Source organism: Phyllopteryx taeniolatus, chromosome 11, assembly GCF_024500385.1.
Source record: "Phyllopteryx taeniolatus isolate TA_2022b chromosome 11, UOR_Ptae_1.2, whole genome shotgun sequence".
Taxonomy (NCBI): domain Eukaryota; kingdom Metazoa; phylum Chordata; class Actinopteri; order Syngnathiformes; family Syngnathidae; genus Phyllopteryx; species Phyllopteryx taeniolatus.
The window spans coordinates 2248185-2266631 of record NC_084512.1 but is presented as its reverse complement, the minus strand read 5'-3'; the positions used below and the strand labels follow the sequence as shown (position 1 = coordinate 2266631).

General features: G+C 42.3%; 1 protein-coding gene across 6 annotated transcripts in view; it reads right to left on the bottom strand.

The window, feature by feature from the left end:
- The window catches only part of eno4 (enolase 4), a 59710-nt gene that overhangs the window by 6698 nt on the left and 34565 nt on the right, over nucleotides 1-18447 (bottom strand). For 4 of the 6 annotated variants that reach the window (XM_061790156.1, XM_061790158.1, XM_061790157.1 and 1 more), the window contains 2 exons: nucleotides 11570-11744; nucleotides 11200-11261 (listed from right to left, as the gene is read on the bottom strand). In XM_061790156.1, coding sequence (XP_061646140.1) covers nucleotides 11200-11261; nucleotides 11570-11744 — 237 coding nt within the window. Of the gene's footprint in view, nucleotides 1-10659; nucleotides 11096-11199; nucleotides 11262-11569; nucleotides 11745-18447 lie in introns of those variants that run through there. The other 2 variants (XM_061790159.1, XR_009790819.1) reach the window with 2 other exon arrangements.

Sequence of the window (18447 nt, the reverse complement as noted above, 5' to 3'; positions counted from 1 at the left end):
CCTTTAAAACATGTATGTACCAAAACTTTAAACACGTTTTCTCAAAACTAGGGATTCCAACTTGGCGATACAGTGTTACAATTGCTGTAACTTCATCAGTTTCTGAGCTACTTCCATGTATCATATATCAGTTTGAATCGAATTAAATGTAGAATATCTTAATTTGCATCTTTTGACCCATGAGGATCTATTAACCAGTGTAGTTAGTCACATATTTGTATGGATTTTTTTCCCCCTTAAATGAATAAAATCATATTTTAGAAACTGCATTTAATAGTTACTTGTTGTCAATGTGATAAATTGGTTTGATGATCTGAAACAACGGCAGTAATGATGATCTGAAACAACGGCAGTAAGTGTGATAAATATGGTAAAAATATCAGAAATAAGGACAAATACTTTTTCACGGCACTGTAACTGTCAACTCAAAGCACAGCTTTACGCAAAATAGATGCCCCAGAACGGTAGTATTGTATGAAATTTAGATGTTTTTATTCTATTTCCATCAACCACTGTTAAACATTACAAAAAAGTAAATTCAATCAGTGTGGACTATTTTCACATTTGGCTCGCGTGAAGCGTGCGGCAAGCCAGCTGCTCTACTGATTGCTGCACTCCCACGTCCATGGCAGTGGTGGACCACTTGATGTTACATGGCTTGTTGCACACTTCCTGATTGCGCTTTTGTATTTTTATGCCCCATTCAAGCTGTGAGTGTTTCTGTGGGACCATCCTCTGACACTAGTCATGAAATGCAGCTACATACATACATACATACTTGCTGTTTCTAACATACCGTACCTATACAGAATGGAGAGATTAAGTTCCATCCATTTTCTACCGCTTATCCGAGGTCGGGTCGCGGGGGCAGTAGCTTTAGCAGGGACGCCCAGACTTCCCTCTCCCCAGCCACTTCATCCAGCTCTTCCGGGGGGATCCCGAGGCGTTCCCAGGCCAGCCGAAGGACGTAGTCTCTCCAGCGTGTCCTGGGTCGTCCCCGGGGTCTCCTCCCGGTGGGACGTGCCCGGAACACCTCACCGGGGAGGCGTCCGGGAGGCATCCGAATCAGATGCCCCAGGCACCTCATCAGGCTCCTCTCGATGCGGAGGAGCAGCGGCTCTACTCTGAGATCCTCCCGGATGACCGAGCTTCTCACCCTATCTCTAAGGGAGAGCCCGGACACCCTGCGGAGGAAACTCATTTCGGCCGCTTGTATCCGGGATCTTGTTCTTTCGGTCACGTCCCACAGCTCATGACCATAGGTGAGGGTAGGAACGTAGATCGACCGGTAAATCGAGAGCTTCGCCTTTCGGCTTAGCTCCTTTACCACTTTTCTGTTTTTCACTCTTAGAGGCCATAATGAATTACTACCAACAGTTCCACATCAAAACAGTTGATATCTTTGAAATATATTTGTTACCATTGGCTAAATAAAAACAAAAATTACATCAGGGGTGTCCCAATCTTTTTATCGACGGGACACACACAGAAAAAACAATGGATAAAAGGGCCACATTCGTCAACTTTAATTGATTAAACACGCTAAAACCACGCATTATTCACCATCACTACTGATGACGAGAACACGTATCACAGTATATTTACTCCTTTATGTGAATTTCAACAATTTATGGAGTGTTTGTTCATTGTAAATATTTTTTTTTAATAAATGTTTCAGTGCCAAATTAAACCACACATTACCTGACTGCCATCTGCAACCTCTGTTTGGCTCATGACCATTATTTTGTAAACTTGGGGCCCTCCGCTTTTTATAATTAAAGTTCTGTCACGGTCCTGCAGTCCCCTTTTTTGGGAGCTTGGGTGGCGCTTTGTGCCTTGCCTCGCCTCCCTCGCCTTCTCCCTCTCTTTCTCTCTCTCTCTCTCTCGCTCTCCCCCAGCAATCAGCACCACCTTGGCCACCCACCTGTCCTCTTATCAGCACTCATCACTGCCTGCAAAAAAGCCTGCCAGATCCAGGAAACCTTCGCCAGAGTATTAACATGTTATTGTGGTACAAGTTCATCGTTATTCTGTGTTTAGCAAGCTTTCCGTTGACACTAGCCTTTTGAAGATACGATAAAGATTAAGAAAGTTATGAACGTTTGAAACTTGAATTCAACAAAAAAGAGCCCGTGTTCTGTTATTTTTAGTACAAGCTGGGGCCACCCAAAAATGGACAGCAGGCCGCAAATGGCCCACGGGCTGTAGTTTGGACACCCCTTCTGTTAAATGTGCTGGCATTCTTGTTCTTTTGGTTTTCTTGGCTTCCACACACTTGAAATCCGCTGATGAGTTTGACCTCCCTAGCTTAGCATGGCCGTAGGCACGCAGCATCCTATTCATATCTGATCTGCAGCGGCAGCAGCGGTTTTAGTTGTTTATTCGTTTTTATGTGATTATACAGTGGCTGCACCTTCTCCATTAAAGCTTTTTTCCAAGGCATTAAGGTAGAAAATTTACATTGATTCCAACTTATTTATTTCTTTGGTGTTTGAATCTGGAGCTCAAGCTCAGAACACGGCCATGCAACTTCCGATCGGTTTCGACTTCCGATCGGTTTTGTGCTGGACGGTCACATTATGGCATTTCTTCAGCTTTTATTGGTTGCTATGTGCAAAAATAATTTATAAAAAATGACATATGACTAGGCTTTACACAATCAGGACTTTTGGGGCCGATCACCGATGACCGATCAGCAAGTTTAAAAAAATTAGAACCGATCCGATCACAAGATGGAATAATGTGGACATTTACATGACTTGTTCATTTATTGTGTATACTTGTGTACTGTATCCTGAGTACTGTATCCATTCATCCATCCATTTTATCCTCACTAGGGTTGCGGGCGTGCTGGAGCCCATCCCAGCTCAAAATTATTCTCTAGCATTTTAGACAGAAGTGAAAACATCAATGACCTCTAGGGGGCATTCAAGGATTGGCCACTGACATTAGTTTAGGGCAAATCAACATTACATGACAGAAATAATGGGTGCTAATTTACTGTAATTAAATTACTTTTGCGATAACTGGTGATGAGTATTTCGCGTTGCTGTGGAGGAATTTTGGCCTCCTCTTCTTCACAGAATTATTTCAACTCAGTCATAGTGAAAGGTTTTTGAGGAAGAATAGCATGAACAGTCATTGCACGGAATCTGAATTGAATTTAAATTCAGACTTTGACTTGGTCAGTCCAAAACCTTCATTTTGGTTTGTTTAAGCCATTCGGAGGTTGACTTAACCCTGAAGTGCTTGAGCTTGACGGGTTGAACTGATGGCCAGACTTTTGCACTCAGAATTTTCTGGTTGAAAGACGATATATATGGTTCCAAAAATCAAAGAAAATCATCCATTTCTAAAATACCAAAGAAAGCCCAGACCGCCACACTGCCGCCGCCATGTTGGATGTTGCCTTGACCTTTTTTTTTTTTAAAAATCAAACGCTATGTAATTTTTAGATGCAACAGGTCGCACACCTTCCAAGATGTTCAACTTTTTTCTTGTCAGTCCACAGAATATATCTTTAAAAACTCTTGGGGATCACCAGAACGTTTTTTGGGCGGTAATATGACATGAGCCATTGTGGTTTTTGTTTTGTTTTTTTATCAGCAGTGCTTTTTCGCCTTTGAACTCTTCCTTCGATACTATCTATCTTAAGCTAGAGTGCTTTAGTAAAAAGTATTTGCCGCCTCCTCAAATTCTTAGTTTTTTTTTTTTTTCCCAGCATAATTTCCCCACTTTAAGATCATCAAACAAATGTAAATATCAAAGATAACCCAAGATGATGATTTTATTGGCCCTCTCTTTAAATCATGGATTAACTGTTGCTAATCAAATTTTCTGGAAAGGTGAGTTCATTTCCACTGACCGAACCCAAAACTGATTTCCTTCCTTCAATATAGAAATCACTTAAATAGAACCTGTCTTACAAAATGGAATCGGGCAAAATATATCACAAAGCTGCAAAAAAATGCCACGATCCAAAGAAATTCATTTCAATTCATTTCAAAAAATGAAAAATAAATTGACATGGACAAGTTTCTTTATTTCCATAATTCCATTCAAAAAGTTTAAATTTTATAGATTCAGGGCCCACAATTTAAACAATATCAAGTATTTATTTGTTCATTTTTACATAATTTTGGCTTCCAGCTCATAAAACCCATGAAATCGGGAATTAAAAAAATGTGAATACTGTGAAGAAATCACCATTTACTTCTGTTTTTGTAGAAAAAAAAGAGAAATTAGGTTCAGATTAAATCAATCAAAATATGGTACTTTCAAAACGATATGTTAATCTTCAATACTGGGTTGGGAATCCCTTTGCTTTAATCACTACCTCGATGCGCCGTGGCATTGAGGCAATCAACCTGTGGCATTGCCAGAGAGTTACTGAAGCCCAGATTTCCTTGACGCTTGCTGTCAGTTCTTCTTTGTTTTTGGGTTTGGTGCCCCTCATTTTCCTTTTGATAATACCCCATAGATTCTCAATGGGGCTTAGATCCGGCGAGTTGGCTGGCCAGTCAAGCATCGTGACTACATGGGCATCAAACAAGGTTTTATTGCTTCTGGCGGTATGGGCAGGGGCCAGGTCCTGCTGGAAGATGAAATCTGCATCTCCATACAGATCCTCAGCAGAAGGAATCATGAAGTCCTCTAAAACATTCTAGTTGACTGTTGCGGTGAGGCGGCACGGTGGATGACAGGTTAGCACATCTGCCTCACGGGTTCAAATCCCCGCCTGTGTGGAGTTTGCATGTTGTCCCCGTGCCTGTGTGGGTTTTCTCCGGGTACTCCGGTTTCCTCCCACATCCCAAAAACATGTGGTAGATTGATTGAAGACTCTAAATTGCCGGGAGGTGTGAATGTGAGTGCGAATGTTTTTTGTTTATATGCGCCCTGCGATTGGCTGGCGACCAGTTCAGGGTGTACCGTCCAGTCCTTCTTCTCCTTGGCCCAGTTGAGATGCTTCCTATGTTGGCTCAGGCTCAGAAGTGGCTTGACCCGAGGAGCCCGACAGTTGTAGCCCATCTCCCAGATGTGTCTGAATGTGGTGATTTTTGAAGCTGTGACTCCCGCCTCATGCCACTCTTTCTGGATCTCTGCTAGATTCTTGAATCTACTCAGTTTGAAGCACGCAGTCAGCTCTTTTGTTGGTAATCATGAAGTCCTCTAAAACATTCTGATAGACTGTTGCGGTGACCTTGGATTTAAGAAAGCAGAGTTTGCCAACACCTGCACTGGACATTGAACCCCAAATCATGGCTGACTGTACATATTTCACACTGGACCTCAAGCAGCTTGGGTTCTGTTCTTCACCCGTCTTCCTCCAAACCCTTGGACCTTGATTCCCGAATGAAAGGCACACTTTACTTTCATCGGAAAAGACGACCTTGGGCCACTGTCCAACAGTCTAGTCATTCTTCTCCTTGCCCCAGTTGAGACGCTTCCTACGTTGGCTCAGGCTCAGAAGTGGCTTGAAGCGAGGAACTTGACAGTTGTAGCCCATCTCCCGGATGCATCTGAATGTGGTGGTTTTTGAAGCTGTGACTCCCGCCTCATTCCACTCTTTCTGGATATCTGCTAGATTCTCAAATCCTCTGCTTGATAATCCGCTGAAGCACACAGTCATCTCTTTTGCTTTTACATCTTCTCCTGCCACATTTTGTCCTTCCACTAGACTTTCCATTGATATGGCTGTTTTCTTCACAGTATTCAAATTTTTTGAATTCCTGATTTTGTGAGTTTTATGAGCTGGAAGCCCAAATTATGTAAAATCATGTAAAAAACAAATACTTGAAATAATTTAAATTGTGGGACCTGAATCTATAATCGATGAAATTATGAAAATAAACTTTTCCATGATATACATTTTTTTTGGAAAGGGTCTGTATCAGTCTGGAAAAGCCAAACCATGTCTAAATATTTAGGAATCCAGTGAACTACAGTGAGAGCCATTATCCACAGGTGGAACACATGGAACAGTGGTGAATATTCCCAGGAGGGAATATTCGCGCCAGTCTTCACTCAGATCTTCAATAGATCTCTGGAACTGTGTGAAGTACCATCCTGTTTCAAACACTGCACCATCATTCCAGTCCCCAAGAAACCTGCAATCTCAGGTCTAAATGACTACAGGCCTGTCGCTTTGACATCTGTGGTCATGAAGTCCTTTGAATGTCTCGTGCTGGACCACCTCGAGTGTCACAGGTCCCCTGCTGGACCCCCTGCAGTTTGCCTACCAAGCGAACAGGTCTGCGGATGATGCAGTCAACATGGGACTGCACTTCATCCTAGAACACCTCGACAGTGCAGGGACCTACGCGAGGATCCTGTTCGTGGACTTCAGCTCAGCGTTCAACACCATCATCCCTAAACTCCTTTCATTCAAGCTTCTCCAGCTCAGCGTCTCACCTGCCATCTGCCAGTGGATTTACAGCTTTCTGACTGGCAGGACACAGCAGGTGAGGCTGGGGGAGGCCACCTCATCCACACGCAGCATCAGCACTGGGGCGCCCCAAGGTTGTGTCCTCTCTCTCCACGAACGACTGCACCTCAGCGCACCCGACTGTCAAACTCCTGAAGTTTACAGATGACACCACTGTCATCGGCCTCATCAAGGACGGTGACGAGTCTGCGTATCGACAGGAATTGGACCAACATCAACTCCGTCCTCAAAAAGGCCCAGCAGAGGATGTACTTCCTGCGGCTTCTGAGAAAGCACGGCCTGCCACCGGAGCTGCTGAGACAGTTCTACACATCGGTCATCGAATCAGTCCTGTGTTCTTTCATCACAGTCTGGTTTGGTGCTGCTACAAAAAAGGACAAACTCCGACTGCAACGGACAATCAAAACTGCTGAAAGGATTGTCGGTACCCCCCTACCCACCATTGAGGACTTGCACGCTGCCAGAAAATCCTCTCGGACCCTCCGCACCCCGGTCACCAGCTCTTCCAGCTCCTTCCCTCAGGTAGGCGCTACCCATCAATGCAAACTAGAACTACCAGACATTCCAACATGTTGGCAATTTTTTTGACTTGAGTTTGTTGTCATACTTCTGTGGGGCCAATTATGTATTACTTGTGCACTCACTGTAGTTGTCTCACCATGCTGCACTATTTGCATATACTGGCCACTCATGCCAGAGTAGCATCTGCTCCATTTGCACACTGATTGAGGAGTATCTGCAACATTTGCACAACCAACATTGTCCCAGACTATCGCACTACTCGTCACTTTAAACCGCATACACTCCTTGAAGTCTCTGCGCCCTTTGCACAATGGTCATTGCACCGGACTATTGCAATATTAGTCATTCGAACTGCTCTAAGTGCTAGAGGACTCTGCATCTTTTTGCACAATTGTCAAAAAAAAAAATAATGTTCCGGCATTACCAGATAACTAGCAACCCTTTACTGCTCAGTGACCGTTTTTTTTTTGTCAATGTCTTTCTGTCTCCAAAGTGTTCTGTAAATTGACTGTCTGTTGTCGTACTAGAGCGGCTCCAACTACCGGAGACAAATTCCTTGTGTGTTTTTGGACATACTTGGCAAATAAAGATGATTCTGATTCTGATAATTGTGGGGTTCCACTATCCCGAACTTTTGTACAATAGAAAAATTATATACTAAGACGTCTCTGCAGGGGGCTTTCAAACTCCCTCTCAAAGCTCCCTTTTCAGTCTGAAATATACTTTGAAGCGCTCTTCGTGGCACTATAGATGACAAACGAGGATAAACTCCGAGATCCTGCCGTGAAATTAGTATGGGATACACCCAATTCCTTGTTTTTTGCTGCTGCGTCACCTCCTCCTCCTTTAGACAGCGTCGCTCATGGTGCATTTCGTAGTTGCATATCTGTAAATTAATTACTTTGCCATCAAAAGCCCTTTCTCAGTCTTGTTTTTGATGTTTTATAGCTTGTCACGAAAGCAAAACATATTGCTGTCAAAGGCACTGTTGTGCATTACTTTTTTTTTTTTTTTTTTTTTTTTTTTTTGCTTTTTGGGCAGAAACTGGTGTTTTGGTGATACCAAACCATGTTCTACCGCTGATTATTTGAGAGCTGAAAAAGTTAGGAACAAACTTTTTCTGGTGAAACGTAGTCCACTCTTTCTCTTTTGCAGGTTGAGTGCTTATATTGTCACAGAACACAATATTATGTGGGTCTTGAAAGATCAATCAAAATGCTCGAAAAATGGTTGGCAATATGGGGAACTCTGCTTTGAAAGAGGCTGGTAGTAAATGAGTTAAATAAAACTATACAATAAAAATAACACATACTGCATTCTGTAATTGTGTTGTCTTTGCAAAATATTATATAAGGCTTGTTAATTAATTTGGCATCCGGGTGAGAAACCAGTTGTCTGTGTCTCAACCCTGCCAGCGCTCCGAGCTACCCTTCTGGGGTGCATGGGCAAACTCCGTTGGGAAGGAAGCGGGCAGAACACTTCCGCTCTGAACGTCTTGCGAACAGCGACATACGGGCTCCGCCCGGCCAGCCTGGGAACTTTTTGTTTTCCTGCTCTTTTTTGTTTTTCCCCTTCCTCCTTTGCTGCCAAATCCACCTGTAGTATTGGATTTAAATTAAGGAGAACAGGAACCCCAGCTCTCTGCATTGTCACTCCAGGCTCATATCACAAGTCAATCTGCTTTGCCAATGTTTGTCTGTCCTTTATGTTTTCTTTCCTGCATTGTTCCCTTGTAGATTTCCATGTTAGATCTCATTAAATTGTCTATACAAATTCACTACCTTTATCATTTGTGCGTGTTTGGGTTGGTTATCGAGAACTGTTATCTAATTCATGTAGCAACCTTCAGATTACGAGACTGATAAAAGTTTTGTCGTCACTTTGTCCTGAAGTTTTATTCTTCTAAAAAGTGACGTGGTGCCCCTTTACGAGACAAATTAGTTTGATTTTCACGTTAAAGCGTAAATCGGACTAACCGGAAGTGAACGCAGGCGTTTACCTTCTTTCGTATCGTTTTCAAAATTAATTACATTTTTACTTAACCCCATATACGGTACAACAGAAAATGAAAAGGAAACTATGTGGTTCTTCTCCAAGCTTCCACTCGTCTGATAAGACCTTCTCTTTTCACTAAATAAAAACAAAACACATACTCAAAATTTGCCAAGGTTATAAATAGGGCTGGGTGGTAATTCAATATCAATATGTATCGATATATGACAGACACGTGATCGATATCAACAGAAAATAGCTTTGATAAAATGTTGGATAGAAAAAAAAAAAAAAAAAGTTACAACATAGACTTTAGGGCTAGCCTCATTTCTCCTTTTGCTGGGTTGTTGTCAATCTACATCGAGGCGGTAGAAGCTAGGAAGAGAACTGACAGCTACCCTCAGCCTCTTGACCTATCACGACCCAGCAAAGCAAAATTGATTACATTATGAAACTCCCTCGCCCTTTTCTACCGTACAGGTAATAACCTTAAAACGAGCTCGACAGCGCGAGAAGAAATGCTTGACGAGAGTGAAGGTAACGTCACTAGTTTGTCAGTGTATATGGATAGTTTAAGTCGACCGATGCTGTATGTAAACTATGCAGATATTAACAGATATTACAATACTCTACGAAATAAAATAATAATAATAAAAAGTCGTGGGGTCAACAACAAATCTGATCTCCTCCTTCTTGAAGAAATAATTCAAGGGAGGATTAATGCATGTAATTCAAACCCTGACTGATTAATTAAAGGAGCGGTTGTCCCCCCTCCCCCCAATTATCCACAAAAACAATTGCCAGGTGACTGGCATTCTTCACTCAAATACACAAAGGATAAAGAATAGCAGCACACTTAACATGCACTCATAACACTATGGTTGAATATACTGTACTCTGTTTGTGGAGGACAGATTCCATCTCATGGAAATGAACCACTGCTCAACCTTGTACTACAGGGTCAATATCGAGTATGGCTTGTAAAGTAAAGATAACCAGGACGGCGCTTGGGAATGATTAGGCAAGCAGCTTCTTGTTCCAAAAAAAAAAACTCACTTAAGAAAAGCAAGCCCCTATCAAAACAAAAGTAAAAGCATCATTTTTATTTTTAGGCATCCTTCATTCATTCAGGATTATCGTAACAGATATTACAATAACTCTATGAAATAAAAAATAACAATAATGATAATAGAAAGTCCAACAAGAAAATCTGATCTCTTCCTTCTTTTAGAAATAATTCAAGGGAGGATAACCGCATGTAATTCAAACCCTGACTGATTAATTGAAAATGTTGTCCTCCCTAACCCCCAATTACCCACAAAAACAATTGCCAGGTGACTTTTGCTCACTTGAAAAGTGGGTGGCTTCATACAAAAGGTGCTCTGTCCTGAGTTGTTTAACATATGTTGATGTAAATAACATAAAATGAAAGCTGGAATTCTGAACTTTTGTCTCATATTCATCTTTTGATCTGAAACCCAGAACCAGTGGAACGGACATTCCTTCCAGGACAACAACATCCAAATTCTGAATAGGGAGGACCGCTGGTTTGAAAGAGGTGAAAAAGAACCCATCTATGTTAAACTAGAAAAGCTGTCCCTTAACAAAGGAGGACGTTGGAGGCATCACCTATCATCTGCCTATCGCAATGTCCTGACATCTCTCCCACACAAAGGTCACCTCATTCAACGGAAAGAGTGGTGCCACAAGACAACTGAACGACTGTTTGGTATGCAGGATGGCCATTTCACTAACCTCACTGGGCAACAACAACGCCCTATTGTTGACCACCCGCAGGGAACGCACCCACCAAGACATAAGTACATGGATGCCACGATGTAAATTTGTGAACTGAAAAAGCCTTTTGGATTAAAGGAGAAACGTCTTCAAGAGACAAGAACAGTCCATGAACATGACCTGGGTGACTAAGAATCTACACAGACAATAAAATAGGATGTTCTTCAGATGGACTGTATGTCATGTGGGGTGTAGGAAAAACATGTTTATCAGTTTTAGACATCTTTGGAAAGCTCATTTGTGTTAGATAATTAAAATCTGTTTCTGTGCAATGTCCAACAAGAATCCCAATTAGCACAGCAAGTGTGTATCAACGTTTTCCTCTCTGTAGTCCCAGAGCTTGAAGCAAAACAGGCGTATAAACCATTAACGGTGATGACATCAGCAAAACCAACAAATTCCATTTTGTTCAAGCTGGAAACACAAATGAGAACATCACTCACTATGTCTGACAGAGAATCGTCATCACAGGACTCATTGCTTGTTGTCCCCAATAGAACTGAACCTGGAAGACACACACATGCACACAAAATTAACCGTGCCAACGAGATTGTACATATTTTTACCATTTTTTTTTTTAATGAAGCTTGTGAACTTTACATGGCTTTTGACAGATAACTACGAGTTAAGTGATTTACTCATCTCAATTTTATTTTTAGAGCACTTTATAAACAACCATAGCTGATACACAGTTCTGTACAGAAATACATATCAAACATAAAACATGAGACAATTCATATTTACTGTTGAAATTAATCCTTAAACCAGCTTCCCTGTGTGTTATACAGCAGTGCATAATGTTAGATGTGCTACCTTGTAGCTCGGATGTGACGCTGATCAAGTCGCTGACAGTTATCTCGTTAATGTGTTTTAGGATGTGACCTGTGACTCCAGGAAGGGGTGGAGCCTGTGGCTTGTTGGTTTTGTCAGAGAGCAGCACGCACGACTGCCCAATCACGCTGCTCAGCTTCTCCCACTGTTCTCTGTCCTTACAAAGTCCACAAACACACAAGATGACAAAGGGATAGTATGTTTACTATATACTCTACATACTGTATGTGCAGGCGATAGTTAGCATCTTCCTTTGCCGCTTGACCTCACTGCTGGCTCCTCCCTTAGGCGTCGAGCATTTTGGTGACATTGTAGATGTTGAAATAAAGTGTATTAGACTTTAATTCCAGAGTAAGTATGAACTACTGTACTACTACATACAGAATAAGTATGAACTACTGTTTTAATAGTATAAAGCAAGAAATGAAATGAACTTGGGATGGCTGCGCGGGACTCATGCTCAATCACAGCAAGAGAGGACAGCCCCGAACCATCAGCCAATAGCGCACTGTGGACGATCTCCCGCAACGTCCATGTGCACTACGTGTACTGTACCATGACAACCTTTAGCCAATAACGGGCGGTTGACAATCTCGAGCAATGCCTTTGTACACTTTGCGTACAGTCTTGTACATTAATGGGATATGGTTTTGCCGTTTAATTGTAAATAGCTAAAAATGATGTAATCACGCTAGTGGCTTGGTTTATGCTTGAACAATGATGCTTTATTGCATTGGGGATGGAGTGAAAGTGAAGTGTAGGGGTGTGCTGCTTGGAAGTTCCTGGTGCATGTGGAGGTCACAGGAAACATCTGTCGGAGATAACCGTTGCTACAAAGCGTTGCTGCAAACAAAAGAGTAGGTGTTGAGACAGCGTCTGGCATCAGCGGCAACGGCCAACATTCAGCATAGCAACGATGACGTCACTGGACCCTGGACCAACCAGACGAAGACAACGCCACACTTCCTTTTTGAAAAAATTGTATAAGACTGGGTCAGGAACAGATAGTTTTGTTCGGTCTACACTATCTCTGCTAAGGCTAAGATAGGTGTAGCTGCTGACCTAGAGCTCTGACGTATGTATAGACTCCTCTGTCAGGAATAAATTGGTTGGCTTCTAACACATGGTTATAATCGTAGTTCTTTCACGAAAACGAACACGCTTGGAACCTCAAGAGTTAATAGGTGATTTTAAAAACACAGGTTCCTTTAAATGGCGACCCCAACGTGATCCTGAAAGGACATCAGATAAAATCACAGAGGAGTGGACAGGGATTCAGTTGGACTGCAATGCAGGAAGAGTTGACTTCTAGTATTAATAAAATAAGTTCCCGCTTGAGGGAACCGCAACATAGTAACGAGTCTGACTCTGATTTTGACGATGATCGAGAGTGAAATCAGGAAGAGACGTGCGGGGAGCTACCCCCACCGCCCCCTCTGCCAGACAAAAACTTGGCAGCAACCGACCGACGACAGCGACAAGCTAAGCAAATGACTTCTGGTGAAGCCCGAAAACGGATGGCGAAGGCTTACCAGCCCCCATCCCGGGACCGAGTCAAGGCGAGGTCCCAGACTGGAACCAGAATAAGAGTCCGGCTAGATATACCCCGACTCCCAGTAATTATCCTATGATCCCCAGTCAACAAGGTGGGTTAATATACCAAGAATTGTCTTTAAAGAAACGGCTTCCAGGACTGGCTGCTGGCGGTGAAATGTGGATCCAGGTGCTGAAAAAGTTGACAGATGGCATGAGCCTGGCGTGCGGTGACGTAGTGAGATTGATTCGCGCCTGTTACATTTCGGTTCATCAATCGGATAATGATATTTTGACACGGTCTGGTCTGAATAATGCCGAACCTAATATGTGATTTGCCCCTTTTGCTCCTCCAGTGTTTGCTGTCAACCGTGACATGTTCCCGTCCTCCTCGCCGACGGTGCCGAAGCTCCCGAACTTCCAACCTCCCATGGATCCCAGTTCTCATTTTGAAAATTGAATAAGTATTTGGACAGATAAGACAGGGTCACACCCCTCCCGTGTTCGGGAGGCAAGTGTTATTTATAGAATTGCTTTGCCTGACACATTGTCAGCTGAAGTTAGGACTGAACTTATAAAAGACCCTGACCTCATGGAACGGGGAGATTGCTACTTTAATCGTCATGTGTCTTTTGTGTATTGTGTATTTGAAAATGCTCCAAAGGAAGTGGTGTGAACCACAGTGGACTGGTCCGTTTGAGGTTACAGCTCAGACATCTCTGACATGCGTCTCTTTGGAAAGGGGGACAACTGGTACCACGTGTCACAGACACGCCCTGTGCAGGCCTCTATTGTAGAGTTAAAAAAAAAAAGAGGGCCTCTAGTGCCTGAGTGACTTTCTGCTATATTGTGTATGCTGGATGTTTCTTTTTGTGTGCTGTTATTTGCTGAGGTCGTTTTTACCTAGTCTACCTCGTTTCATTTATTTTCATTCATTTTTCATCCCTTTCATCTTTGTGTATGAGTGTATGGATATGGCGTTTTGGTGTTAAATTGATCATTTAACATTGAGGGGAAATATGTACATCCTGTATGTCTGGCCGAAGAAGGTCATAATCATGACTCTGGTGATCTCTGATTATTGTTACACGAATCTATTTCGGAATGCCCTCAAAACCAAGAAGAACGAGTGGGAAACAGAGCCATGAAAGGTTTGCAAGCCATGTCTGCTAATCTTCAATCAATGTCTGGAGTGGATGACAGCCCATTCCATAGCCTGCTGAACAGAATGTTTGGTAAATGTGAAGGTCTCAGGCTGACTCTGGCAACTACCATCCTGGTTGTCATTGCTGTACTTGCTTTGTGTGGCTGTTGTATCATTCCTTGTCTCAGGAGTCTTATGCTCCGGATTGTTCTCAAGGCCTTTGAGGGGAAGGACCCCCACCGCCAATATCTGCTGCTGCCCCTGAAAGAGGACGTGGCGACCATGAGCGCGCTCGCTCTGTTGGACATTGCCTCTGTATCCTCTCCTTAAGTTTTTTGATATTTGCTATATTTAGTTTGGGCTATATTAAGTATTAGAGCGAACTTGGCTGCATATTTAGAGGGTGTTGATCTCTGATTAGCTGAGATCAGAAGGGGCATTAATGGGATATGGTTTTGCCGTTTAATTGTGAATAGCTAAAAAATTATATAATCACGCTGGTGGCTTGGTTTATGCTTGAACAATGATGCTTTATTTCAATGGGGATGGAGTGAAAGTGAAATTTGTGGTGTGTGCTGCTCGGAAGTTCCCGGTAGGGTGCATGTGGAGGTCACAGGAAACATCTGTCAGAGATAACCGTTGCTACAAAGCGTTGCTCCAAACAAAAGAGGAAGTGTTGAGAAGTGAGAAGTCTTGAGACAGCGTCTGGCACCAGGGGCAACGGCCAACATTCTGCATAGCAATGATGACGTCAATGGACCCTGGACCAACTAAACGAAGACAACTTCACACTTCCTTTTTGAAAAAAATTTATAAGACTGGGTCAGGAACAGATAGTTTTGTTCGGTCTACACTATCTCTGCTAAGGTTAAGATAGGTGTAGCTGCTGACCCTGAGCTCTGAAGTATGTATAGACTCCTCTGTCAGGAATAAATTGGTTGGCTTTTAACACGTCGTTATAATCTTAGTTCTTTCACGAAAACGAACACGCTCGGAACCTCGAGAGTTAATAAGTGATTTTAAAAAAACAGGTTCCTTTAACACGATGTTAATTGTATTCCTTATAATCTGTTTTAATTAAATTTAGTTTCACTTGTTTAACAGTTTTAATGCTTTAGGCTAGGAAACGTCTATTTCACCCACCCACCCCAAAAAATATAACGGAAAATTCTGTGAAATAGTGAATTTGTTCAATAGTATTTAGATCAGGACTCGTAGAAGGCCACTCCAGAACAGTCCAGTGTTTTGTTCCTAGCCGTTGTTGGATTTTTATCAGAGGTGTGGACTCGAATCAGACTTGAGTCTTACATTTGATGACTTTTGACAGGACTTGAAAATATGTTAAAAGACTTGCAACTCGACTTGGACTTGAACTGCAGTGACTCGTGACTTAACTGGGACTCGAACCCAGATACTTGAAAAGGCTTGCTCCATTGACCAAGCACTAAGAAAACGACACTTTGTAGCTTTCGCTATTTACGATGTGCAACTCACTGCTTTAATGCAGCAAAACATGATCAGTGTCAACATAATGTTAAGATCTGAATGATTATTCATGAGGTTGTCCTACACCCTTATTACTAATGCATGAATATTTCATATTCTCTTTCAATACACACCTTGTTGGGTACACTCTGGTCGAGGAATTGAGCAAGAGGTAATTTTTTCCACACTACCTAAAGTGATGGTTTCATTAAAAAAAAAAACTACAACATAAATAAAGAATAAATGTGACAGCTAAATAAAGGTATACATTCCAAGAACCACTGTTAACATACACAAAAACAACAGTGTACCGGTGGAGACCGGCTTAAGCAGAGACATGTGGAATGTTGGATCTGTCTTGAGGGAGTGGGGGAGTTTTAATTGAACAGAGGTGGCATTGATGTGTTTGGTGAAAGGAAATGGACCAATGTAGCGAGAGGCGAGCTTAAGGGACACCGTTTGGAGTGGGAGGTCACGGGAGGAGAGCCAAACCATCTGACCCACCTTGTATTCCGGAATGGGAGATTGATGAAGCTCCGCCAGCCGCTTATTCTTCTCCAGAGACTGAGTCAGAGCAGCCTTGACATCCTTCCACAAGGATTGGATTCTCCGAAGGTGCTCCCTCACCGCGGGAACCGCCACTGTATGCTTCTGGGGCCTCATGTACAAAAGGTGCGTACGCACAAAAACGTGCCGTACGTTCTTTTTCACGGCAAAGTTCAGATATATCAAGAGTGAAATGACCGTGGAAATATGCGGTGCCTCACGGCAACTTCATGGCTGGCGTACGCACGTTTCTACAGCTTTTGGTGCTTTGACGACACTGAGAGGTGATGCTGGGAAACTGTTATAATAAATCTGCACATCAGAGACACATGAACAACTAATGCCCGGCAACATTTGATTTCAACAAAGAATAGAGGCAAGGGCTCAGAATTCATTTGTTAACCAGTGTATTTAATGAATCACTAATATTTGTGAGGACACCTATGAATTGATCAAGGCGATGATTTATGCCGCATATTGCTCTCACTATCGCTTCTTGTGACTCCAGCACATGCACTGAAAAAAAAAAAAAGTCCTTGGAATTTACTTAATTTGAACATGTACATTGGTTGCACATGATTAAAATGTGTTAAAAAGAATTTTCTTTTAACATGTTAATCATGTGCAACCAATGTACATGTTTTAATTAAGTAAATTCAAAGGACTTTTTTTTTTTTCCCCTTCCTTCTGTGTCTGTTTTTCTCATTTTGGAAATGGGATTAATTGTTCATATTTCTATTACCCAGGATGCCTGGAAGAGTGTCATGAAATCGACATCCATTATGGGGGAGACACAGAATTTGACCACTACATTTAAGATATACTCTAGTACATGGGCTATTCAACTAATATTTAAAGAAGTCCCACTCAAGAAAGTTTCTTGAAGCAAAGGTCTAGAAGGTAACTATTTATTGTGATATGTATTTAAGTAGCCTCGAGATGTAGATATACATCTTTTTATTGTTAAGTGACACAGAAAATCTACATGCATAACTGCTGATATGTATAGTTGTGCTCATAAGTTTACATACCCTGGCTGAATTTGTGACATATTGGCATTTTTATTTATTTATTTTTTTTACATATGAATGAACAGGGACCATGTCTTTATTTTCTTTATTGCAATATTTTGTTTAATGAATCAGATTTAAAATAAAGTTGTTCTGCCTAATCACTTAGGTTTTCTTTCAAGATTGGTACACATCCTACAAACTCTGACAGAGTATGTAAACTTATGAGCACAACTGCATCATGCGCTTTCATTTATGAAAGAAAAGGGCTCGATTTCTGATAGATTGCGACCTGACTTTCAACAGTCATATCAAATCAATTACTAAAACTGCCTTCTACCATCTGACGAACATATCCAGAGTGAAGGCTTGCATGTGTCAAGCAGACCAGAAGAAGCTCATCCATGCTTTTATCTCAAGTAGACTTGACTATTGTAATGCTCTTCTGACTGGACTCCCCAAAAAGAGCATTAAACAGCTGCAGCTCATTCAGAATGCTGCAGCTCGGGTTCTGATCTGAACAAAGAGGTCAGAGCATATTACTCCAATTCTAAAGTCTTTACACTGGCTTTCAGTCAGCTTTAGAATAGATTTTAAAGTTCTGCTACTGGTCTATAAATCACTAAATGGCAGCTCTTCCTCTATTTATCAGTCTGCACGATAGTCAGCAGCAGCCAGTTGTTGGAGCGTAATTGCGTCGGAGACCCTGAGGATGCCGGAGGAGACGACAGACGGTGGACGAATTCCCCGAACATATAGCACGTGGCTGCGACTGGGTGGACAGGGAGGGGTCGGCTCCTCCAACATTTGCGCTCATTTCCACGTTGATTGGGATGTATGAAGGAAATGTGCTTGGATTCATGCGTACGCACAGATTCATACATCTGGATGTTTTTGTGCATATGACGTTTTCTGGATTTGAGTGTATGCCATGTTTCAGTAGGAAATCTATGCAAGTCTTTGTACATGAGGCCCCAGGTCTTTAAACAAAGGAGGTTGGAAACCGTAACATGCCATAAAGGGAGTCATACCTGTGGCGGAGCTGGTGAGGGAGTTGTGGGTATATTCCACCCATGGGAGGAAGGTGCACCAGGAGGCAGGATGGCGAGCAGCAACACAGCGAAGAGCAGACTCCAGCCTTT